At 45.0% G+C, this 25,384-nt stretch overlaps 3 protein-coding genes across 6 annotated transcripts in view; 2 read left to right on the top strand and 1 right to left on the bottom strand.

Annotated features, from left to right (window-relative positions):
- Nucleotides 1-51: 51 nt before the first annotated feature.
- On the top strand, nucleotides 52-9,036 carry TGFB1I1 (transforming growth factor beta 1 induced transcript 1). Of its 2 annotated transcripts, none has more exons than XM_044657541.1 (11): nucleotides 52-103; nucleotides 2,869-3,007; nucleotides 3,084-3,125; nucleotides 3,277-3,407; nucleotides 3,491-3,578; nucleotides 3,783-3,888; nucleotides 4,083-4,283; nucleotides 6,915-7,088; nucleotides 7,368-7,449; nucleotides 7,628-7,776; nucleotides 7,893-9,036. In XM_044657541.1, exons 1-11 carry the CDS (start codon nucleotides 91-93, stop codon nucleotides 8,157-8,159), a joined length of 1,392 nt encoding a protein of 463 aa, XP_044513476.1. In that variant the 5' UTR covers nucleotides 52-90; the 3' UTR covers nucleotides 8,160-9,036. The 2 variants fall into 2 exon arrangements, with proteins under 2 accessions (XP_044513476.1, XP_044513475.1); XM_044657540.1 differs by having other exon boundaries at nucleotides 2,869-2,984; nucleotides 3,073-3,125.
- A 7,540-nt stretch (nucleotides 9,037-16,576) lies between these two features.
- Nucleotides 16,577-23,563, top strand: SLC5A2 (solute carrier family 5 member 2). Of its 3 annotated transcripts, none has more exons than XM_044661133.1 (14): nucleotides 16,577-16,678; nucleotides 17,503-17,574; nucleotides 17,704-17,808; nucleotides 18,643-18,807; nucleotides 18,983-19,088; nucleotides 20,595-20,675; nucleotides 20,868-21,097; nucleotides 21,177-21,312; nucleotides 21,456-21,563; nucleotides 21,835-21,985; nucleotides 22,109-22,277; nucleotides 22,418-22,633; nucleotides 22,814-22,970; nucleotides 23,063-23,563. In XM_044661133.1, exons 1-14 carry the CDS (start codon nucleotides 16,577-16,579, stop codon nucleotides 23,299-23,301), a joined length of 2,037 nt encoding a protein of 678 aa, XP_044517068.1. In that variant the 3' UTR covers nucleotides 23,302-23,563. The 3 variants fall into 3 exon arrangements, with proteins under 3 accessions (XP_044517068.1, XP_044517074.1, XP_044517080.1); XM_044661139.1 differs by having other exon boundaries at nucleotides 22,814-22,946; nucleotides 23,081-23,563; XM_044661145.1 differs by lacking the exon at nucleotides 17,503-17,574 and having other exon boundaries at nucleotides 22,814-22,946; nucleotides 23,081-23,563.
- RUSF1 (RUS family member 1) overlaps nucleotides 23,564-25,384 on the bottom strand; it is an 11,699-nt gene continuing 9,878 nt past the window's right edge. The window contains exons 12-14 of the mRNA XM_044661158.1: nucleotides 24,259-24,402; nucleotides 24,087-24,164; nucleotides 23,564-23,859 (exon numbers count right to left, since the gene is read on the bottom strand). Coding sequence (XP_044517093.1) covers nucleotides 23,768-23,859; nucleotides 24,087-24,164; nucleotides 24,259-24,402 — 314 coding nt within the window. The 3' untranslated portion in view covers nucleotides 23,564-23,767. The remainder of the gene's footprint in view (nucleotides 23,860-24,086; nucleotides 24,165-24,258; nucleotides 24,403-25,384) is intronic.

A 25,384-nucleotide genomic window follows, 5' to 3' on the forward strand; every position in this document is an offset into this window, starting at 1 on the left:
CCCCTCCCCCCCCTTTCTCCCGCCCCCCCCAACCGGACACAGCCCCCGCCCTGCTGCTACCCCTCAGCCAGCCAGCCCGGCACCCCAGCCATGGAGGACCTGGGTGAGTGGGGCTAGAAGCCCCGGGACCACAAGCCCTTCCCTTCCATCCCCCGATGCCTCCATCTGCCTCTCTCAACCACATCCCATCGTCTCCTCTCCTCTGCTTCCCTACACCGCACCCCTTTCTCTCGTCTCTCTATCCATCCTTGCCTTTTCTTCTCCATTAAGGGCTCTCTTCCTCTCATCTCTCCATTTATGCCTCAGTTCTGTCTGAGCCACTCCCCGCCTCTCCTTGCCTCTCTCCCCTTTCCTCTTGCTTCTCTTTCTCCTCCCTCCACCCCCCTTCCTCTTGCTTAGCTCCACGTCTCCCTTCCTGCCTCTCCCTTCCTGCTTTTTTCTCCTGTCCTTTCCCCCTTCTCTCCCGAGGTACTGGGGTCCACTGATGGAAAAACCTAGAGGGACCGGGAAGTGGGGTGGAGGGACCAGATACCTGGGTTCTGAGAGGGGAGCGGAAAGGAAGCGTTAGGTTGGTGGCAGGGAGGATTTCTGGGTGTGGGTCTGTAGGAGAAAGCTCCGAGCTGCAGGGCAAATGCCTGTATCGTAGGAGAAAGGCGGGAGTCCTGGAGGGGGAGAGGAAAGATTGGGAAGGGGAGTCAGGCCACCTGGGGGTACACTTCTCTCCAGGTGACTATCTCTCCCCTACCAGGTGACTCCGCCTCCCCCTTATCCCCTCTTGGATCACATATTGTGGCCTTTGGTAGGTAACCCAATCCAGAGGTCCTAGTTGGGGGAAAACAGCCAATCAGAAGAGTGGGGGAGTCTTGCAGATTGCTAAATGAGGGCTGAAATGAAGGTTGGGGGGCCCTCTTGAAGATGTTTGGGAGAAGAGGCTGGGGAATAGATCATCTAATTGGAAAATGAGGCCAGAAGTATAAATAGTTAAAAATGTGAGAAAGGCCAATTTGAGTTGGAGAAGAGAGGATGACAACAATCCAAAAGAGCCAATGAAGTATCCAAGAAAGCATATCATCTCCTAGTGTCAGGTTTAGGGCCAGATAGGACTTTGTTGTTCATTCTAGTTTGAGTGCAACTCTTCATGACCCCATTTGAAGTTTTCTTGGCAAAGATACCAGAGTGGTTTACCATTCCTTCTCCAGTTCAGATGAGGAAACTGAGGCAAAGAGGACTAAGCGAAATTGCCCAAGGTCATATAACTAGTAAGGGTCCAATTTGGTCAAATTTGAACTCAGATCTTTCTGATTTCAGGCTCAGTACTCTATCCACCGCACCACCTAGTTGCTCCAGAAGGGACTTTAGAGGCTCTTTTATTTTAACAGATGAGGAAACTGAGAACCAGAAGAGGTTAAGTGAATTTCTGAGGTGGAATTTGAACCTAACTCTTCTGAATTCCCAGTCTAGTAACCTACCCACCACATAAAGTTGCCTTTCTTCTTTCTACTTGTTTCTTTTTGGATAATTAGACCCTAGAGTTGGAAGGCATCTCTGTCTGAGACTGTTTAGTTCAACCCCTCCATTTTACAGATAAGGAAACTGAGGTTTAGGCATATAAAATGACTTGTCAAAGGTCACATAGCCAGTAAGTGGCAGAGGTGGGATTAAACCCAAATCTGACTTCAGAGCCCATGTTCTTTCTTCTGTACTATGAGGCTTAGGGCAAGTCAGTTAGGTGGACTTGAGTTTCTTCAACTGTAGGAGGCTATGATGGTGTGGTGGTGTTCTGGGGAAAGAAATTACAGTCAAAGGACCCGACCTGGAATCTCATCTCTTGCTACCTGTTTGACTGTTAGCAAAACCTCCAGCCCTCTCAGTTTCTTTCCTTTTTTTTTTTTTTAAACTCTTACTTTCTGTCCTAGTAACAACTCTAAGACAGAAGGGCAAGGGCTAGACAAACAGTTAAGTGCCTTGCCCAGGGTCACACAACTAGGAGGTGTCTGAGGTCAGATTTGACCCAGATCCTCCTAACTCCAAGTCTGGTGCTCTATCCATTGTGTTACCCTACCTGGCCCCAGCCCTCTCTGTTTTTTCCATCTGTTAGATGGCAGTAATTTCATCACAGGCTTGTTATGAAGTCTAGATAACTGGAAAATCTTTTGTAAATCTTAAGATGCATATATATGAATGTCAGATATCTTAACTTTTTCTGGGCCTTAGTTTTCTTTCTTTTTTTTTTTTTTTTTTTTTTTTTTTCTTTAACCCTTGTACTTCGGTGTATTGTCTCATAGGTGGAAGAGTGGTAAGGGTGGGCAATGGGGGTCAAGTGACTTGCCCAGGGTCACACAGCTGGGAAGTGGCTGAGGCCGGGTTTGAACCTAGGACCTCCTGTCTCTAGGCCTGACTCTCACTCCACTGAGCTACCCAGCTGCCCCCTCTGGGCCTTAGTTTTCTATTTTGTAAAATGAGCAAGTTGGAGTGAGTAACAAAAAGATTAAACATGATGATCTATAATGTTCCTTACAATTTATAATCCTATGACCTCATAGAAGCTGTCTTAAGGATAAGATGACACAACTGCTATACAAATAGAAGGGCTTTCATGACCAGAAGTTGAACACCCAACCTGGCATGGCTCCCAGGATTGGCCAAGGATAAAACAGTTTGGCCATATTGTGTTGCTTCCAGCTCCACTCTTGTGTGGTTTCCTGAAGCCTTTGTCCCTGTGGTTGTCTAACTTTTGGTTTCTGACCCTAACTCTTACTTCAAATCCCTTTCAAACATTTACCTCCTCGAATCTGGACCAACCCAGCCCCTTAACCTCCAACTTACCCCCCCACACACACACACCACTCATTCAGAGTCCTCTCACAGATGCTCTTTTGTCTGACCTGGAGTCTACAACATCCCACATTCCCCGGGCTGGGGCTCTTAGGGACCAGCCCCAAGAAGCCACCACGGCTCCTCCTCCCTATACCCAGCAACAACAGGTAAGAAAAGCAGCACTAAGAGGGTGGGCTTCTTGGATTGGGGAGGGAAGATCCTCTCTGGACTCAGTTGCATTGCTTCTCTCTGCAGAAGGTGGCCAGGGAAACTTCTGGGGCCTCAGGAGACAAAGACCATCTATACAGGTGAAGGGAGTGGGAATGTCCCATAGACAGTGGGATTTGCCCCTTTCCAAGTCTAAGGGGCTTGCTCCATACACACCCCCACCCATGACATTGGTCTGTCTTTTCTATTGCTGAGTTCCCCCATCTCCACTCCCTTTTACCTCTGCTCCAGCACCGTGTGTAAGCCTCGGTCCCCAAAGCCTGCAGCACCCCCATTCTCGTCCAGTGGTGTCCTTGGTGCTGGGCTCTGTGAGCTGGACCGCCTACTACAAGAGCTCAATGCCACCCAATTCAATATCACAGGTAAGAGGTAATGAGGTAATGAGAATAAGGCAAGGGGGAAGAGACAAGTAATAGCTAGACTGACAACCCCTCCTTCCAACCAGATGAAATCATGTCCCAGTTCCCATCCAGCAAGGCCACTGATGGGGAACGAAAGGAAGAGCAATCTGAGGAAAAGAAAAGGCCCACCACGTAAGGCTCTTGGAGATAAAATGGGAAGGGCAACAGCCTGGTAGCTGGAACCCCAGTTCTGGGGTAAAAATTGAAAGCATGGAGACTGCAGATACAGATACCTGTATTCTTTGGGTTTAAGGGGCTGGTAAGAGGGAGGATTGAGATAGGGTTCCTGGATCTGAGACCTAAGGGAAAGCTGTTCACCTAAATATCTCCCTGCAGCCCCCCTAGCCCGACGCCTTCACTGCCAAAACCTTCAGCCACCTCAGCTACCTTGGAACTGGACAAGCTGATGGCGTCTCTTTCTGATTTCCGTGTCCAGAACCATGTGAGCAGAATGGAAGGGCTGAAGGTCCCCAGGGAGGGTACTGGCCCTGGTTAGCCCCAGCCACTGTGATCCCTGCACCCACCAAACCATCAGAGGTCAACTCAACCTTTTCCCTGTCCCAAGACCACCCCCTTCAGCTCAGTAAAGCAGACTGGGTCCAAATAGCAAATGCCTCAATTTTTATACCCTAATAGCTTCCTGCCTCTGGGTCTACCCCAAAACCAGAACTGAGCTCAGTGAGTGATACCACACCACCAACCACCACCTCAGGGCCCACCACTGAGGGCAGTCTGGACACCATGCTGGGGCTGCTGCAGTCAGACCTCAGTCGACAGGGAGTCCCCACCCAGGCCAAGGGCCTTTGTGGTTCCTGCAATAAACCCATTGCTGGGCAGGTGAGTAGAAAAGGAGAGGAGGGAAGAAAAGCAGATTCATAGATAGGAGATACACCAGCAACAACTAGGTTATGGATTCCTATTGGAGAGTTACAAAAGTGTTCCATTTCCTAATTGTAGACCCGTTGCACGACTTCAGCTATGGCCTCGCCACTGCTTAACGGATCTTTTATGTGTTGTTATCACTCACTCTAGACCTTCTCTTCTTCTAAGAACACACAGCCTTCAACACTCCCACCTCTCCACACTCTCAGCAGATGATCTCACCTCCTGTTTCACTGAGTTCAGGTCATCCTCACCTTAAAACCTTTAGAGGCAGGATGGTATGTTGGCCAGTGCTGTACTTAGGAGCCAGGAAGTTTTGGGTTCTAGTCTAACCTCAGACACTTCCTATCTGTGTAAGCCTGAGCAAATCACTTAACCTATCTGAACCTGAGTTTTCTCATCTATAAAGTGGAGCACTTCCCTCTTGGAGTTGTATAGATAAAAATGAGATCATTTATATGTATGTGCATATACATACATGTATGTATATATGGTATATGTAAAAATAAAGCATTTTTCAAAGCATAATAAATAAATATACATATTTTATATGTATTTATTTTATTTATATTATATATAAAATGTACATACTATAAAAATAAATTATAAATATATAAAATGAATAATAATGAATAAATACTATATAAATATTACTTTCTGCAATTAGAGGGCAGATTGGAACTATTCTTTTTTTTAACCCTTATCTTCTGTCTTAGAATCAATATTGTGTATTGGTTCCAAGGCAGAAGAGTGTTATAGGCTAGGCAGAAGGAGTTAAGTGACTTGCCCAGGGTCACACAGATAGGAAGTGTCTGAGGTCAGATTTGAACCCAGGATCTCCAGTCTCTAGTCCTGGCTCTCAATCCACTGAGTCATCTAGCTGCCCCCAGGAGCTATTCTTCTAAGATTAACCTCTGTGGCAGCTAGGTGACATATATGTGTGTATGTCTGTGTGTGTGTGTATTTTTTAAGCATATGTGTATATACTATACATACAAGTTTTTGTTTTTTTTTTTTTTAACCCTTGTACTTCGGTGTATTGTCTCATAGGTGGAAGATTGGTAAGGGTGGGCAATGGGGGTCAAGTGACCTGCCCAGGGTCACACAGCTGGGAAGTGGCTGAGGCGGGGTTTGAACCTAGGACCTCCTGTCTCTAGGCCTGACTCTCACTCCACTGAGCTACCCAGCTGCCCCTATACATACAAGTTTTAAGCATATGCAGATATGCTTAAAATTTCATTGAAATATTTGGGACACCCTATATATGCTCATATCTTCCCAATAATTTAGAAAAAATTCCCCTAACTCTGTCCCCTTAATCTGTCTTCCATCTCACTCACTACATTGCCAAAAAGTAAACAATCTACATTCTTTTCCTTCGCTTCCTCATCCCCCACTAAGCTTTCAGTTCCTTACATTTTGACTCCCGTTCCCAACATTCTACTGAAAACTTCTCTCAAAGGTCACAAGTGACCACTTTTTTTTGCCAAATCTAATGGCCTTCATTCAGTTTCCCTCTTCTCTGACATCTCTATGGGATTGTGGGATTGTGATCTGCAGGACCCTTAGAAAGACCAAGATCTCAGACCCATTGAAGTATTACTACTATAGGCAAAGAACATTGGAGAAGGAGCAGCCAGGTGGATCAATGGTTTGAGAGCCAGGCCTGGGGTAGGGGGGTGGGTTGTGGGGGGATGGGGGTGTCTGGGGTTCAATTCTGGTCTTAGACATTTCGTAGCTGTGTGGCTCTGGGGATGTCACTTAACCCCCATCACTTCACTCTTACCACTCTTTTGTCTTGGAACCAATACATAATATTGATTCTAAGACAAGGTGAGGGTTTAAAAAAACAACAACAAAAAACCACTGGGGGAAATTCCATGTTTAGATAAGACATGCTTTTTGCCCTCATAGAGCTTATAGACTAGTAAGGGGGACATGACACATAACTTTAATCTAAAACTATATCTAAATTTATGAGATTTTTTTCAAAGTACAAGGAAAAGGGTATTATCCTAGGGGAGTGGAAAGGAAATAAAGGAGTGCATGACCAAATCTTTGGGCAGAAAAGAATCTTTGGGCATGGTGAAGAATGGATTGAGGTGGGAGAGAAAGGGTTGGTTATTGTGAAGTCCAGAAGGACCAAGGCAACAGTAAATGATTGGTGGCAGGGCCTCTACCAGAGTAGGAGTAGGAATATGCAGGAGGGGTCTGCTACCAGAAATGTGGAAAGGTGGTATTCAGAGGTATTGACGACTGACTGTATGTGAGAGCTGAAGTTGAGAGGGGAGAGTCAAAGATTACCCCTTAACCTGGAAACCATGGCAGACTCAGGGAATGGCACTGCCACACAAAACAGTGTGGAGTGAGGAGGAATGTATTTAGGGAGGAATGTATTTAGGGAGAAAGATTAACCTTGAAGTAACTGTTTCCTTGTCTATAAAATGAACTAGATCGATTACAGATACATTTTAGTGTAATCCTGGGTTGTTCTAGAAATTCAGTGGGGGCACGTTGAGTTCATAGGGACCCAAGAAGCCCCAGCTTGGCCCTAATGTGACCATTTGACCCACGTTTTCCCTGCAGGTAGTGACAGCTCTTGGCCGGACTTGGCACCCAGAGCACTTTTTATGCGGAGGGTGCTCCGTGGCTCTGGGAGGCAGCAGCTTCTTTGAAAAGGACGGGGCCCCTTACTGCCCTGAATGCTACTTCGAGCGCTTCTCCCCGCGCTGTGGTCTCTGCAATCAGCCCATTCGCCACGTGAGCCCAGTTGCTTAGAAGCTCCCTTCCATATCCCTGGCCCTTGCTCCATCTCTCGGGTTCCCCGCCCCTGCCCTCCCCCCATCCTCACCTCCTCCCCGAAATCTTTTAACTCTAGGGAGTCCTACACTTCTAACCACCTGGGTCCCCACCTGCCCTTCCTTTCTGATTGACATACGTAAAGCTTTTTGCAGACCTTAAAATGATACCGAATGTACACTGTTGTTATTATTATTACTATTATTATTACTATTATTATTATTATTATTATTATTATAGAAGATGGTCACCGCCTTAGACACCCATTGGCACCCTGAACATTTCTGCTGCGTCAGCTGCGGGGAACCCTTTGGGGAAGAGGGTGAGAAAAGGGGCTTTGGGGTACCCAGCACCTGTCTGTTTCCCTACGCCCCTAGGATCACCCCTCGGACATTTCTCCTCACCCTCCCTGTCCCCCCCCCCGTTATGATTTCACCCTTTAGACTCGTCCCCCCTGCCGTCTTTCCTCTGATTCCATCACCCTTTGCCCGGATCCGCAGGGTTCCACGAGCGGGAGGGTCGCCCGTATTGCCGCCGGGATTTTCTGCAGCTGTTCGCCCCCCGCTGCCAAGGTTGCCAGGGTCCGATCCTGGAGAACTACATCTCGGCTCTGAGTGCGCTCTGGCACCCGGACTGCTTCGTCTGCAGGGTGAGGAGGGGTAGAGAAGGGCCGCGGCGAGCCGGGGAGGTAGTGAGGGACGAGCCGGGGCCCACCAGCTTGCCCTGACCCTGCTCTGGCGTGTTGGTTCGCGTCCCCACCTTTAGGAGTGCTTTACGCCCTTCTCGGGAGGCAGCTTCTTTGAGCACGAGGGGCGCCCGCTCTGCGAAAGCCACTTCCATGCCCGGCGCGGATCCCTCTGCGCCACCTGCGGCCTCCCGGTCACCGGCCGTTGCGTTTCGGCGCTGGGACGCCGCTTCCACCCGGACCACTTCACCTGCACCTTCTGTCTGCGCCCGCTCACCAAGGGCTCCTTCCAGGAGCGCGCGGACAAGCCCTACTGCCAGTCCTGCTTCTTCAAGCTCTTCGGTTGAGCCCCCACCCACTCTCCCACGAGGAGGTCCCACCGCAAGGATAGAACCCTACCAAGAAAGGCCTTCTTACCCATTCCGAGGAGAGGCTGCACACCGAAGGAAGGCCCGCCCTCCCCCCTCAAAAGCTGGTTCCAGATTAGACTACGTTCCCAGTGAAGCCTGGCTGGGGAACTAGATCCCTGTCCAAAGTGAGGTCCTTTCCCTCCCCTAGGCTGGCTCAAAAATAGAGCACATTCCCAGAGCACTTTGCCTTTTAATTAGAACCCAAGACCAGCAGACTCCCATCCCTTAAGACTCCAGTCCAAAGGGAGGTCGGGTTTAAGAATGGACCAAGGCTCCAGGTGCCCATTAAATAGAACCCAGGCCCAGGAGGTCCACACCTATCACATAAGGACCACCTCGAGGGAGGTGTTCTCCCTCCTACAGGAAACAAGGCTTCCTGGGAAGTGGCCCTTCTCAGAAGCGGCCCAACTCTTCCCTGAAGCTCCATCCCTCGGGAGAATGTGAATGGAGAGACAAAGGAGTGTGTAGTGAATCCCCTTCTGGGGAAGGGAGTGGGAGGGGGAGGGAAAAGGGGGAAGTGAAGTCAGCCTTACACTGGTTGACTCAAGCCACTCCACAGGAATAGACTTTCAGGGTATACTTAACTTGGTTGAGGGCTCTTGTCTAGGGTTCCCCAGTTGTGGGTAATAGGATCCCTCTCTAGGTTTTAAAGCACTTGCATCTTACTAAGAAAGGAAAGCGCTTAAGGGAATGGGACCAGGTCCTAGAAAACTGAGGATCCAAATTCTGCCTCAGAGTACTTTCTGAGCATCCTGAGTGTCCCTCACTGCTGTCCTCACCTATCTCTATATAAATACACATCTCACCAACTGGCTTCCTGTGTTTATGATTTAGCTAGGGAAGTCTCGTGCCCGACCACCCAGCCTTTGCCAATTCTTATTCTTTTCCTTCTGAAGCACTTAATCTGAACCCAGAAACATAAGCTATGGAATCTCCTTCCCTCCCCCCCCCCCCCAATCAGACAATTTGAGCTAGAAAATTCATTAGACTATCCTGGGGGGCAGCTGGGTAGTTCAGTGGATTGAGAGTCAGGCCTAGAGTAGGTCTTAGGTTCAAAGCTTGCCTCAGACACTTCCCAGCTGTGTGACCCTGGGCAAGTCACTCAACCCCCATTGCCCACCCTTACCACTCTTCCACCTAGGAGCCATTACACAGAAGTTAAGGGTTTAAAAAAAAAAAAAAGACTATCCAGTCTCTTTTTAAAGGGGAAAAAAGCACATGCAGAAAAGGGGTAGGATTATTTACCCTAAGCCACACTGAGTTGGTGTCAGAGCTGGAAATAGAACCCAGTTCTCTATCTCCTGGCTTTCTGCCTATCCATTCATTAATTCAATACATTTCTGAGCACTCTCTATATACTAGTAGGCTATAGCTTCTTAGCCATTGTCCAATTAGGTCTTTTGTGGTGGAAGAGGGAAAGAGAAGGATTGGTTACTGAAGAATGCACAAACTAATTATAAATGTAGAGGGCTGTGGGTATGTGATGCAGGCTGTTAGTATACCTCAGGTGGTCTTAGGAAGAAATAAAACAACCTCCCCTGCCCCTCAATCAGGCTTGTTTCCTTACTAATTCTCACTCATCAGGTTCAAAGGCAGTCTAGTGGGTATGTTCTGAATTATTTTATTACCAGAATTGCAGAAATTCTATCTTTAAATGGTTTATACCCTGCCCCCACCCCAGAATTAGACCATAGAAATCTCTTCTCCCATGAGTTAGCTTTCCTTCTTTCAAACCACAAATTTATAGGCTCAGAAAAAAAATCACTATTAATGGGCCTGTAATTTATTACCAGTATCAAATAATAAACACCCACACCTAAAACAAGGCTGCAGTAGAAATCAAAGCCAATCATTTCTGTGCTCTGGGGAAAAAAAAGGAGAAAAAAGAAGTATCAAGTAGAATTGCTGGCTTGACATAATTTCAATGCCAGTTCATTCCTCTGCTACATATCTGTCTTCTTTTTTTCTGGTTTGCTGGTCTGCACACTCATTTACTTGCATCTTGCTCTCATGCCTCCACTTCTTTGAAAAGTGTCCCCCCAATTTAGCAACAAATCAGTGCTCCTAGAACCCAAAACAAACAGCTTACAACAGAATGCCTATTTAACCCAAGGATTTTCTATTCTTCTGGAGAAGTTCCCCGAAGTCTCTGTGATCCCATTGAAAGGTACAGCCTAAGTACCCAAGGTCTTTGATCCTAGATCTCTGTAACCCCTAAGTGCAATCCATAGCCTAGCTCCTCAAGAGATTCTGAGGGGTTCATATATACTGAGTTTATATCTCTGATATCTGATCCCCAAAATGTTCAGTTTCTCTCTGGTTCATTGCTTCCACCTAGAGATGATCTTCAAAAAAAGTTTTAAGTATAGCTCTGTGCAGGTTACCTTAGATGTGGGTGTCATCCCTAATACACACTCAGTGTACAATTAGTGTATGTTGACAGCCTTTATTTCACCTCATAGAAGATGTGTAAGTTGTGAAGATCTCTTAAGAGCTTATAAACAAATACAGCAACCACAAAGCACCCAAATAGCTCATTAGCTCTCCCTACAAGGGAACTGAACTTGGGGTCACTGTCAGGATAATCTTTCAATGTCTCTTTCCCACAGAATCCTATAGTTTCCTGTGCCATCCTGGTGGCTTAGATTCTCCCCTGTCTCACCTCATCCCCACCTCTGCCCATGGTGTGCAAGTAAACATTCTCAGGTATTTTCTGAACAGCTCTTGGCCTGGGTCTGAAGAGTCGACTTCATATGGCAGGTGTCATCTAAACTCCCATTCCCAGAACATCTTTCTTTAGATCTAATCAGGTCTCACAAATCTGTATCTTCATCATTATCCTCCTTAAAGAATTAGAGATCTTCAACTCTTAAGTTGTCTCCCTTAAGATGTATTGACCAGAAAAGTACAAGGAATTCACTGGTGCAACATCTGCTTTGTCTTTAACTCTCCTTCCACTGATGGCTAGGATGGGGGTAGGAGTGCTTTTTTGACCAAGGCAGCATTTTTTTTTGCTATCTTGAGGCTGACAATAAGTCCAGAAATCTTAATGGACAGCTCTGAATCCAACATCTTTCACTCTCCCCATGGACCAAGAAGCTCACTCAGAAGCTTAAAGGCTGGCAGCAAAGATTTTCATAGCTGGGGAAAAGACAGATTGAAGACCCTTGAGAAGTGTTAGATCAGTGATTCCCAAAGTGGTCACCACCACCCCCTGGTGGGTGCTACAGCGATCCAGGAGAGCAGTGATGGCCACAGGTGCATTTATCTTTCCTATTAATTGCTATTAAAATTTTAAAAAATTTAATTTCCAGGGGCTCTAAGTAATATTTTTTCTGGAAAGGGGGCGGTAGGCCAAAAAAGTTTGGGAACCACTGTAACTGTTAGATAGTTTTAAGTATCACCTGATCTGGGACTAGGTAATTTTCTTTTGTATACACTTCTAGTTACCTTTTCCCAGTTATTGTGAGTATGTATATTCTCTTTTCTCTAGTATATTCTCTTTTTCTCCAAATTCTAAAAAATGAACTCTCGTGGCTTGGAGTATATGGCAGACAAGAACAAAAAAAGAAAAAGGGGGAAAAAAAGGAAGAAATAGAAAGGAAATGGAGACAAATATAGCAGATCTCTAAGGGAACAAGGAATCCAAGAAGTTTAGTATCTAAGATTAAGATTAAACCAATTAAGGTTTGGAAAGTATCAGAAGAAGAAAACACTAGAGTCAAAAGCAATTTAGGTACTTATGGCAGAGCCATAACTAAGACAAGGTTTTTTAGGGCTTTGAATTTAAACATAAACCCAAACTTGTGTGGAAATTTGTTATTACATGTAACTGATAAAAAAAATTTAAAAATACTAAAAAATTATAAAATTTAAAAATCAAAGAATTGATTAATGACTCCAACTGACTCAATTCCAAGAAAACAAGCTTTATTTATTTTAAGAAAACTCTATTATAAGAGAATATAGTAACAGAGTAGCTAGTATAATAAGTAAGTATTTAAGAAAAGGCAAGGAAGTAAGAAGTAAGCAAAGGTAGAGATGGAGATAGAGCAAAGAGTGAAAGGAAAGGTAAGACTAAAAGGGTAAAAAGATAAGAGAGGGGGTGTTGAGGTTCTCAGGAATGCTTTTTATCTTGCTTAATTACTAAGGAAGCGGTTGTTTATTTGGGCAGTTGTTGCCTTGTGTCTCTAGGGAACTTGACGTCGATTTACCCATGGTCCACTCTGCCCACTCAGAGCAAACCACAGTGTAAATGGGATGCTAATGATACATTAAATACCCCAGGGAACTTTAGGTCAAATTTCGCTCTTTTCTACACCCACTCTAAGGAAAGCAGTGAGGATAAAAATTGAGCATTATTTGAACCTAGTCCTATGTGACTAGAAAATTGAAGTACCTGTACTTGCTGTCCAGAAACCCTCATCCAAGGGTCTAGGTTATGTCTGAAAACTGATGTGAATCTTTTTTTAAAATTTTATTTAATTAATTGATTTAGAATATTTTCCCATGGTTACATAATTCATGTTCTTTCCCTCCCCCTCTCCCCCACCATAGCCAATGAATAATTCCACTGGGTTTTACATGTCATTGATCAAAACCTACTTCTATATTATTAATATTTGCATAGGGTGATCACTTAGTCTACATTCCCAATCCTATCCCCATCAACCCATGTGATCAAGCAGTTGTTTTTCTTCTGTGTTTCTACTCCCACAGTTCTTTCTCTGGATCGTAATTGTGAATCTAAGCATCCATATGTCTTATCTGAAGGGTAGCCCCTTTCTATCAACTAGTTATTGTTTCTGTGTTCTTTTGATTGTGTACAGCTACTTGGCAGGGTTTGTGGGACATTTCAGCCCATATCAGCATTGCTACACTATCACAACCATGCCCTTCTCTATTAGTAACACTGACATCAACTTCCAGGCCTTATCACCACCTGCATGGAATGTTTCAGTAACTTCCTTTTAATGGATACCTTTTACTTTATAATTTACATTTGTTTCTGAGCATATCATTTTCCTCTCCTACCCAGAGAGTTATTCTTTGTAACAAAGATTTTTTTCCCCTCTAGTAGTATTTATTGTATTTCCCCCCCCAAGTTACAAGTAGAAACAATTGTTAACATTTGTTTTCTGACACTTTGCCATCCAAATTCTCTACCCCTTCCTCTCCCTCCTTTCTCATATCGGTTAATATAGGTTTTACCTGTGCCTATGTTATATACAGGTTATACATGTGTAATGTTGGGAAAGAAGATATGTATGACATGTAAAAGAAAAATTTCACAAGGAAAATAAAGTGAAAAATGGTATGCTTCGATCTACTTTCAGACTCCATTGGTTCTTTATCTGGTGATCAATAGCATTTTTTTTTAAACCCTTACCTTCCATCTTGGAGTCAATACTGTGTATTGGCTCCAAGGCAGAAGAGTGGTAAAGGTAGGCAATGGGGGTCAAGTGACTTGCCCAGGGTCACACAGCTAGGAAGTGGCTGAGGCCAGATTTGAACCTAGGACCTCCTGTCTCTAGGCCTGACTCAATCCACTGAGCTTCCCAGCTGCCCCCTCGATAGCATTTTTCATCACAAGTCTTTTGGAGTTGTCTAAACAATGACTTTTTTTATAAAAAAGAAAAAAACCAACTCAATAAAACTAAACATCAGACTGCATCTGATAATATATACAATATTCCATAGGCATAGTCCCCCACCCCACCCCACTGCACCCCATTCCCATACCTGTCCTACAGTAAAGGGACAGAAGTGTGTTTTCTCCACTCTTTTCTGAAGTCAAGCTTGGATTACATAGTATGAGGGGTTTTGTTGTTATTCTTGAGGGAATACTCATTTGCTCAGCAAAATAGAAGGCAAGGTCATGGCAAAGCCAGCATTTTAATTGTCTTCTGACTGAATTTATTGCTGCCTCTCTCAGCCAAGGGGGGGCAGGGTGCAAACCCAGGAACAAAGGCAGCCCAAACAAAGTTATGGCAACTTACTAGTGTAAGATGTATTTGGGGCACAGTAAGGGGAACAGTTTTTATGTGATGTGGGGTATTTGTAGGTGAGATATGTGGAAATATTAGTTAAAGGTCAAACTATGGAAGGCCTTGGAAGTTAACTTGATGCCACATCTTGTGGCACAGGTGCTATCTTTACCATTTCCATTTTACATAAGAGAAAACTAAGGATGTGAGAGGTTAAGTGATTTGCGTAGGGTTCACAAAATTAGTGTCTAGGAAGAATTTGAACCCAAATCTTCCTAATTCCAAGTCCAATCCTCTGAGCATTATATTTTATCACTTAACTGCCCACTGAAGAGAAAGCCATTGACATTTCCTGAGCAACTGGGAAGACCTAATCAGAGATATGTGTTAGAAAGATTAATGTGGCAGTGGGTATAAGATTAAGGAAGAGACTGGAAGAAGGAAAATCAGGTAGGAAGCTATTTTTTGTTGTTGGTAAGTCAGGTCTAACTCTCCATGACCCCATTCTTATGGGGTTTTCTTGGTAAAGATATTAGAGTGGTTTGCCTTCTTCAGGGGCCCCATTCTACAGTTGAGGAAACTGAGACAAACAGAGATGAAGTGACTTGTCTAGGGTTACATAGCTAGGAACTGTCTGAGGCTAGATTTAAACTCAGGTCCTCTTGTTTTCAGTCCCAATGCCCTATCCACTGAGCCACCTGGCTGCCCCTAGGAAACTGTTAGAATAGTTCAAGTAGTTATAATGAGAACTTGGATTAGGCTATTTTATACATGGGAATAGAAAGGAAGAGACAATGCGAGAGATATCAGTGGTGTAAAATTAACAACATTGAGGGACTAAATGTATGTTGGATTGAGGAAGAGGAAAAATACAATGATAATCTGAGACTTCAAGACTTTGGTGTACCCAACAGGGATAAGGGAGTTGGGAGGTCTTTAACCACAAATTTGACACGTTTTGTTTTTATATCACATTCATTTCGAGAGAGTCTATCCCCTTTGCACTTTAGTGAAACTTCTCTTTTAACAAAAATTAATAAAGCAAAACCAGCTAATACATCAACTCATGAGAGTGTTTATAAGTGGCACAAATAGGTCTTGGAATCGGGAGGGCCTAAGTTCAAATCTAACTTCAGACACTTCATAGTTGTTATATCCTGGGCAAGTCACTTAACCCCCGTTGCCTAGCCCTTACCCTTTTGTCTTAGAGTTGTTACTAAGATAAAAAGTAAGTGGGGGGGGGGGGCAGCTGGGTAGCTCAGTGGATTGAGAGCCAGGCCTAGAGACAGGAGGTCTTAGGTTCAAATCCGGCCTCAGACACTTCCCAGCTGTGTGGCCCTGGGCAGGTCACTTGACCCCCATTGCCTACCCTTACCAATCTTCCACCTATAAGTCAATACACAGAAGTTAAGGGTTTAAAAATAAAAAAAATAAAAAAATAAAAAATAAAAAAAAGTAAGGGTTAAAAAGAGAGAGAGAGAGAGAGAGAGAGAGAGAGAGAAAGAAAGAGAAAGAAGATATGTTATATGTTCCCATACTTGCTCTCAACCTCCCTAGTGAAAGGAGGGAGGTGCATTTCCTTTGGGATCAATCATTTCATAACAGACTTGTTGGGAAGAACTGCACCTCTTAAGAAAGAACAAGGAACAGAAGCTTATCTGAGAAGCATATCCATACATTTGAATATTTAATTGACTTTTCTATTTCAATATGGGTCTAATTTATTTATGGTTTTGTTGATTTTTTTCCTAAATAAATTTTCCCCTGCTGTGCATGGAAATAAAATTTCCAATGTTAAAAAAAAAATCTCAGAGACTGAGATTAGTCATTATAATTATGTATTATTCTTTTCATCTATATCATATATAGATATGTATATATATTTTGTATATCCTTTTCCTGGTTCTGCTTCCTTTACTCTGCAGCAATTTATATGTCTACCCATGTTTCTCTAAGTTCCTTATATTTGTTGCTTCTTAAGGTATATCAGAATTCCGTTATACTTAAATACCACAATTTATTTAGCCATTCCCCAATCAATGGACACTCACTTATTTGTCAGCTTTTTTTATGACTCAATCTTCTTTGTGGAGCTGGTTTATACTTATCTGATTATCTCCTCTCCAGAATCAGTCATCAACATAAATCCCACCCCACAATATCTTCACCCTTGTTTACTACTGAGCATGAGGCTCTCTCGCCAAAGATGAGGGTAGGGGTACCAGATATCTGGGAATGCCAAATGGGGACTTCTCGGCTCAGTGCCCCCCAGGGTAACCATTAAACTTTTGGAGGTGGAGTCAATCCTTTCCTGCAGTTAGGGGGAGGCCAGTGCCCAGACAGGATTCGAGGCAGAGCTGAGGCATCATGGAGGAGAGCATGGCAGACTCCAGGAACTTCATTGACAACCCAGCAGACATCGTTGTCATCGCTGGTTACTTCGTTTTGGTCATCGGGGTCGGTCTGTGGGTGAGAAGCTAAAGGATTATGTCTTGAGCTTGGGCTGGATCAGAGAGGACAGAGGGAGGAGAGGACAAGAATAGCTCATGGGAAGGGGTAAGGGATAGGACACCTGGTGTCCTAGAAAACTAGAATGTCAGTTCTAGAATGGAAAGGCCCTGAAATGTCAACTGGTTCAACTTTTAGAAGAAGAAACTGAGGGTCAAAGAGAATGATCTGCCCAAGGTTAGTGAACAAATTAATGGTAGATCCAGGATTTGGAGTCTAATCTTTTGATCTCCAGTCCTCTGCTCTTAAAGAACTGTGTTTTCTCTGAAGGAGAAAGACACAAACTGGGAGCTAACAAGTCTGGCTTTCAAAATCAAAGGAATCTGGGTAGGAGTTAGGGAAGGAATAGGGTATAGTAAAAAGCAAACAGTCAGAACCCACCCTAGATTTGGAATCAGAGGACCTAAGTTCAAATCCTGACTTTGCCACTTCGTGACCTTGGGCTAGTCATTGAACGTCTATGGGTCTCAGTTTTCCTCTTCTTTAAATGAGAGTCTGGATCTCTTAGGTCTCTTTCAGCATTAACATCTTATGCTTTTAAGATCATGTGATTAGGGTTGAAGGCTGGAATTGGAGTTAATATTCAGACTGAGACAAGGCTGAGGAATGTGATGAGGACACTAATGAGGTACAAATAGATGATCCCATTAGCCCAACCCCTGCCCCCATCCGTGTCCTCATTCCCCACCCCCTTTAATGCTATCCTCTTGGCTGGTCCAAATGTTCTACTCAGCTATTATCCCTACCCCTCAGAGCCAGCTGCAGCCACCTCCTTTCTCTCCTAGTCCATGTGCCGGACAAACCGGGGGACCATAGGAGGATACTTCTTGGCTGGAAGGAGTATGATATGGTGGCCGGTGAGAAAGGGCTTTGGAAAAGGGGTGGGAGTATCATGGGAAAGGGTTTGGGAAGAATGTGAAAGTGAATGAGGGGAATAGAGGGTATTCCCTCCTGACTTCAACTCCCTCCCATCCCAATTCTTGCAGGTTGGAGCCTCTCTCTTTGCCAGCAACATCGGGAGTGGACATTTTGTGGGCCTGGCTGGGACGGGGGCAGCAAGTGGACTAGCAGTGGCAGGATTTGAGTGGAATGTGAGTTTCACTCCCTTTTCTTCTCCAGTCTCACCATCTGCTAGAAATGGTTCTGCTGTCCTGTGGGAACCACCATTTGTATCTCTGTGGAGGACTGATTCCCAGAGATGGAGGTAAAGGCTCCTATAGCAAAGAGCCTAGAGCTTAACTCTGAGATAGAACTTCTTAATCTAGAATCTGAGACACAGAAGGAAAGGCGTGGAAGCTGGGGAAAGTGCCTTGAGCTTCTCCTTCCTTGGAAGTTCTCCAAATACTCCACCTGAAACCTGATTAGGAAGGGCATTCTTCTAGAGAGGAAGGTGGATGGACAAGATAACCTTGAATGATGATGATGATGATGATGATGGTCTTGAAGAGGCACAGAACTGATCCCCAGCTTCCTCCCGATCCCATTTCCCCCTATCCACAGAGACACCCCAATCTAACCATCACATTGTCCATAGCAGGTTTTGTTTTGTTGGACTCCCCAACTCCTGGGGTGCAGTGGCCTGTTTCCTAGACAGTTCCTAAATGAACTCAATTTTCATCACACACTGGATCCGAATCTTTTCCCTTCAGAGCCCTGGACCTCCCTCCAATTCACTACAGCAGTGGTAACAAAACTCAAATCGAAGCATATCCCTACAGGCCATGTATTGTCTAAGAACACCACAAATTAACATTATGGTTATTTATTGCATTTTTTAATTTATTCTGTTCCAACATTCCCCAATTACATTCTAACCTGGTTCAGGCAGCAAGTGTGATAATGCTACACTACACAGACCTGTTTCCCTGAACCTCCTACTCCAGGTGGGGGTACCCTCCTGAAAACCCTGTAATCTCTCTCCCCAGGCCCTGTTTGTGGTGCTGCTCTTGGGCTGGCTATTTGCCCCAGTGTACCTGACGGCAGGAGTTATCACCATGCCCCAGTACCTGAGAAAGCGTTTTGGCGGTCATCGAATCCGTCTCTATCTTACAGTGCTCTCGCTCTTTCTCTACATCTTCACCAAAATCTCTGTAGGGACCAACTATGTAGAAGTAGGGGATGGGGTGGGAGGTAGCATGGCTGTCATGTTGGAGGGATATGATCTTTGGGTCCTGTGGGGAACAGAATAGGAGATAAGACAACTGGATCCTGGAGGACAAGATGCCTAAATCCTAATGTTTTCCCTATTGACCTGACCTTCTCCAGGTGGACATGTTCTCTGGGGCTGTGTTCATTCAACAAGCTCTGGGCTGGAATATCTATGCCTCTGTTATTGCCCTCCTAGGCATCACCATGATCTATACAGTGACAGGTAGGCAAGGCGGGCCTACAATAGGGAATAGGATGGCACTGTTGTCTTGTGGGACATTCTAGTAGGGAGAAGGAATAAGAATCACCTTGCCTTTTAAATTTAGGGTTTTATGCACATGTGGCCAGGCTAGGTGGTTTTTTCCCTCATTAGCTGGTTTGGATGGCAGGGTAGGATCAGAGCTCTCTCCCTGCCTGGTGGATTCCAAATAAGAAGGCAAATGTTCCAAGCCTGTTGGCTTGTAGTGCTGCTGGAGGTGGCACCAAGGTTCTTGGATTAAAGTGCTAAAAGGGTCGTCAAATGAAAAATGAGGAAATTGCCTCTTGAGAGGGGAAATGACTTGTCCAAAGTCATATGAGCTGGCAAATAGCAGATTTGACATGACACTTACTGGAGTGAAAAAGGAGTTATGACCTATTATAAAATGGAGTGCTACACTACTACAGAAGGGAGGCCAAATGGTTCAGTAGGAAAAACAAAACAAGCAAAAAGGCAAAAGCTCTGTGTGCCAGCCTGGCCTTGTTGCATGGCCTTGGGCAAAGCAGCAACCTCATCCTCAGAATCTCACATAGGAAAGGACTGAAAAGATCATCTAGTCCAGGTAGTGCATTTTACTTTTTGGTATCTGGTTTCCTTTGCAATTCTGTATATTTTATGCATTAAAAACCCTTCAAAGGGTCCAGAGATTTGACTAGACTGCCAAAGGGGTCCATGATGCAAAAACTCCAAATTGAATCTAACCGTCTACTTGAATGGGAAGTATTTCTTCAGCAAATATCCCGAAGTAATCATCCACTCCATTATCTCAAAGACTTTCAGCTTCAGGAAACTCTCTACCTCCTGAGACAGCCCCTTCCCTCTTTTGGACAGCTTTGATCATTAGGTTCTTCCTTAATTTAGCCAGGATCTTTTTCTCTACAAATTCTCCCTATTGTTCCTAGTCCTGAGCTCTGGGAGTCAAATAAAATAACTCCCACACGCTGGTCCATCTTATCTTCTGTTGACTAACTGCTCAGTTCTGTTAAGCAATGGGGAGGTTTTTAGGTCTCACCATTCTTATTCATATTATTTGGCCATACTCTAGCTGTCACAGTTCTTTTTAAGATGGCCTTCTTAAAAACATCCATTTCTGGGGGCAGCTAGGTGCCTCTTTAGATTGAAAGTCAGGCCTAGAGATGGGAGGTCTTGGGTTCAAATATGACCTTAGACACGTTCTATGTGACCCTGGGCAAATCACAACCCCCAAAACTCTCTTCTGCCTTGGAACCAATACAGAGTATTGATTCTAAGATGGAAAATAAGGGTTTAAAAAGCAAGCACCCATTTTCTCATTTGTCAAGCAGACATAACAGCTCCTGCCCTAGCATCCTATTTTCAGGGTGCCAATAAGGACTAAGATGATTGTTGCATAAGTGCCCTCAAAATTATGAAGCCATCATTATTTTTGTTTTTTAGGGGTGGGATGAGGGGAAGAGAAATGTCTTCTGACTCCATTCTTCTGACTTCCAGGGGGACTGGCTGCACTGATGTACACAGATACCGTCCAGACTTTTGTCATTCTTGGGGGAGCATTCATTCTCATGGGCTATGGTATGACAGAGCAGAACCTTGAGTTCTTTGGGGTGGAGGGAACTATAGGTTTGAGGACAGGATACCTCAGTTTCTTAGGAAGGGGTGGAATTTTATGGATAAAAGGAAGCTTGAGCCTTTAATAGGAAGATCCCTGGGAAAAGGCAAATCTACGTCACCAGGACTTGTGACTGTCCTCTCTCCTTGTGCCAGCCTTCAATGAGGTGGGCGGTTATACAGGTCTCTTTAACAAGTACTTGGAAGCCAAGACCACACAAACCTTTTCTGAGGACCCCATGGTGGGCAACATTTCACCCTCCTGCTACGAGCCTCGAGCTGACTCCTATCATCTTCTCCGGGACCCAGTGTCTGGAGATTTACCTTGGCCAGCTCTGCTGGTGGGGCTCACCATTGTCTCCGGCTGGTATTGGTGCAGTGACCAGGTATGGAGATGAAGGGGGAATGGGAATGTTGGGATCTGAGAATCTGATCTGAGCCAAGGGAATCTCTCTCATGTCTCAGGTTATTGTACAGAGGTGCCTGGCAGGGAAGAACCTGACTCACATTAAAGCTGGCTGTATCCTCTGTGGCTACCTGAAACTGTTGCCCATGTTCCTGATGGTCATGCCAGGAATGATTAGCCGAATTCTCTACCCAGGTAACAGCTCAACTCCATTATGATCTTAAGAATCAGGGGTCCTTGCTCTTGGACTTTGCTTCTTGTCCCAAACCCAAATATATAAATGTTCATCTTCCCTGTCAGGACCCGTCTTTCTCTAGCTTTGTTTGGTCCTCTTCTAGATAAAGTGGCATGTGTGGTTCCAGAAGTGTGTAAGCAGATCTGTGGTACAGAGGTTGGCTGTTCCAACATTGCCTACCCACTGCTGGTAGTAAAACTTATGCCCAATGGTAAGATGGGACATGGGGGTGGAGGTGGGGAATAGAGTAGACATCTGCATTAGTCAGAGAATATTAGAGCTGCAAGAGTCGCTAGAGATCAAGTCCAGCCCTCTTTAAAAGAAGAGGAAATTGAGGCCCAGAAAGGGAAGGTGATTTATCCAGAGCTATACGAGTTAGTAGTAAGGTCAGAATTTCTTCTCAATGGAGGACTCTTTCCACCAGATCACTACCTTCCCTTAAGTCTGGTTATAAAGTGCTTCACCATCTTCTTCCTGCCTAGGGCTTCGTGGACTAATGCTGGCTGTCATGCTGGCTGCTCTCATGAGCTCCTTGGCCTCCATCTTCAACAGCAGTAGCACCCTCTTCACTATGGACATTTACACAAGGCTCCGACCCCGAGCAGGAGACAGAGAGCTGCTACTGGTGGGCAGGTGAGATCCAACCCTCAGCCCTGAGGGGAAGACTCTGGGAAACATTCCTTGGAGACAAACATCTGAGCCTGAGCTGGGAGTAGAGATGACTGGGTCCAGTCATCACCTTTCTGTTCTTCCTAGGCTCTGGGTGCTATTTATTGTTGCAGTCTCAATTGCCTGGCTCCCTGTGGTCCAGGCTGCACAAGGCGGTCAGCTCTTTGACTACATCCAAGCCATCTCCAGCTACCTGGCTCCACCAGTTTCAGCAGTCTTCATCCTTGCTCTCTTTGTGCCCAGGGTCAACGAACCAGTGAGCCTTAGAGATCTAGACAGAGAGGGAACTTAGATGGCAGGGCATCTGGAACTAAGGGAATTTAGGAGTAACTAGTAGGGAGGGTTCCTGGGGTTGTGGGGGCTACCTTTAAGAGTGACCACTTCTTTCTTCACCAGGGTGCTTTCTGGGGGCTAGTTGGGGGCCTGCTGATGGGGTTGGCCCGCCTCATCCCAGAGTTCTACTTTGGCACTGGCAGCTGCGTCCGGCCCTCCTCCTGCCCCAGTCTCTTCTGTGGCGTTCATTACCTATATTTTGCCATCTTGCTTTTCATCTGTTCCTGTATCATAATTCTCACCATATCCTTCTGCACAACACCCATACCCCAAAAACATGTAAGTGTGGCCTAGAGTCCAGATGCTTCCCTTCTCCAGAGTGCAACTGCTCATTCCCCCTGGACTGAATGCCTTACAGGAAGGGACTGTGTCTTAGTGGTATCAGCATTCCCCATGGTACACTAAACTCAGTGGATATCAACTGAATGAATCAAATGAACCAACGAATTCTTCTCTTAGCTCCACCGCCTTGTATTCAGCCTCCGTCACAGTAAGGAAGAGCGGGAGGACCTGGACGTGGATGAGCGGCAGGCAGGGCCCCCTGACTTCCCTGTGCAGAATGGCCAGCTGGAGCACACAGTAGAAATGGAAGGTTGGCTATTAGGGGCAGGGCACAATGCCCAGGTCTAAGTCTACAAGTACAGGGGAGGAGACTGTGTTCTTTCTTTGGAAGAGTGGGAGGCTTAGGGGGCACCATCCACTGGATACTGTCTTCTTTTTCTTCAGAACCCTCACCAGCAGCCCCAAGCCTACTCCGCCGGTGTCTGCTCTGGTTCTGTGGGATGACAGGAAGTGGTTCAAGCAGCTCTACACCTCCCTCAGAAGAGGCAACAAGAGCCCAGGAACTGGAGGACATTACTGAGGACCCACGCTGGGCCCGAATTGTCAACTTCAATGCAGTGCTTATGATGACAGTGGCAGTCTTTCTCTGGGGATTTTTTGCCTGACACTTTGGTAGCAGAGCATGGTTAGGGAACAGGGAAGTTGAGTGACTTCAACACTGACACTGCTAAACTCTAGGACTAACATTTTGGGAGGAAAAATGGATCCCAACATGCAGACTCTGGCTCATTTCTATCTATGTCGGCTTCATCACTCGTCAACTATATACCATCATTATACTTAATGAATATATCCATCATTTATATTATTGTGTCAGCTTAAAATGTGGCTACTCTGGGGTTGACTAAAAATAAAACTCATCACAGATCTGGAGAGTCCAATGTAATTTAAAAAATGGTAGCACAGATAAAGTACTCCCGCCTAAAGAAAACAGAAAAGTTGATGACATGAGAGGTTCTTTTGTTGACAGTGGCTCAGTTTCTCTAGAAACCTCCTTATTCCCTTGATCCATCTCCAGAGCATTCCTGGTCCCCATCTGGCCTCATTTATATCCAGGTGACAGCAGGGCATTCACAAAGTCTTCTTCTGCAAGGGCCACGTGGCTCGCCACTCATCCACCTCCAACAGATGACGCTCTGTCTCCCAGCCTACGGCCTGTAGATCTGGTGGGAAAAGGTTCCTCATAACCCACTGAAGGACTCTTAAATCTATTACCTAGGCTCTCAACCCCTCCCCACTTTAAAGCCAAGGAAGCAAGTTCAGAAAAAGGAAGTGATTTGCCAAGGTCATACAATGAGTAAGTGGAAGAGCCCAGATGATTAGAATCCAGCACCCTCAAATTTTCAGTTCAGGATAGAATGGTTAAAGGAAGGAGTGTGGATCATATTACCTTTCAAGAACTTGGGGTAGAGTCTATCAAGGATTTGGTAAGTTTCCTTGACAATGGTCCAACTGTCTCCTTTAGGGGCTATGGAGCAGAAACAATAACCAGGGTGAGCTCCTCCTCTGAACTAGCCCTTCTCTCTTCCTGCTATGCCCTATATAAAACCCTTAACTCTCACCTGCCCTGATTTGACCCCTCAGGGTTTCCAGCTCTTCCATAAGGGGCACATCCTCCAACAGAGTTGCCAGCAAAAGTCCATGTGTCGCTGCCCTCAGAATGACCCCAGCATTTACTTCCTGGCCCAAAGTCACCTGTATCTGACCTGGAGAGATAGAGGTACAAGGTATGGTCTGGCACATTAGTCTCTAGGGCACACCTTAGGCATTCCTCTACGTCTTTGCTCCTAGAGTGCCTTCCCTTCTTCCCTGCTCATCCCTCAAGGCTTTACTCAAATGCTACCTCCACATGGAGCCTTCCCCAATGGCCTTAGTTCACACTCTATTCTTTCCTCTTTGAACTCCATTTATTGTCACATTTGACTATTCCACTAGTGGCCTTTAGCTTACATTTTTGGGTTCATTAGGTTTGTTTTTATGTGCACATATCTCCCCAAATTCATTTGTAAGATCCTTGAGGACAGGGATATGGTTTACACTTAATTGCTTTATACAAGTGCTTAATAAATTAACTGCCTGCCTGATAACCAGACTGGAAAATATCTTTGGAAGAACAATTACAAAGATCTTGTGGAGAAAGAAAGAGAAGTGAGTAGTGACTGCTATATGAGGGGAGATAGAACAATTGGGTTTCTTCTGATTGGAAAGATGAAGACTGAGACAGAGATATGATGAAAGCATATAAAGTCATATGGAAAAGGCAGATTTCTTTCCCAAATCTTTGATTATAACAGAGAAGAGTCCTACTGGGAGCTATGAAGTCTACTAAAAAGAAAACATATAATCATTTGGATGGGAGTAAATTCGCAGAATTTGAAACCCGAAAAAGTCATATAGCCAAGAAAAATGTGCATTTACACATACACACTTCTTTCTAAGCTGTAGCTTAGGAATTTACAGCTCCATACTCATAGCTGGAAAGGCCTTTAAAAGTCAATGAGTTCATGATCCAGCCATTCTGGCTGGCAATTTGGAATCATGCTCAAAGGGCTATAAAAGAATGCCTTCCCTTTGATCCAGCCATACCATTGCTGGGTTTGTACCCCAAAGAGATCATAGATAAACAGACTTGTACGAAAATATTCATAGCTGCGCTTTTTGTGGTGGCAACAAATTGGAAAAGGAGGG

The sequence above is a fragment of the Gracilinanus agilis genome, chromosome 1 (assembly GCF_016433145.1).
Source record: "Gracilinanus agilis isolate LMUSP501 chromosome 1, AgileGrace, whole genome shotgun sequence".
NCBI lineage: Eukaryota > Metazoa > Chordata > Mammalia > Didelphimorphia > Didelphidae > Gracilinanus > Gracilinanus agilis.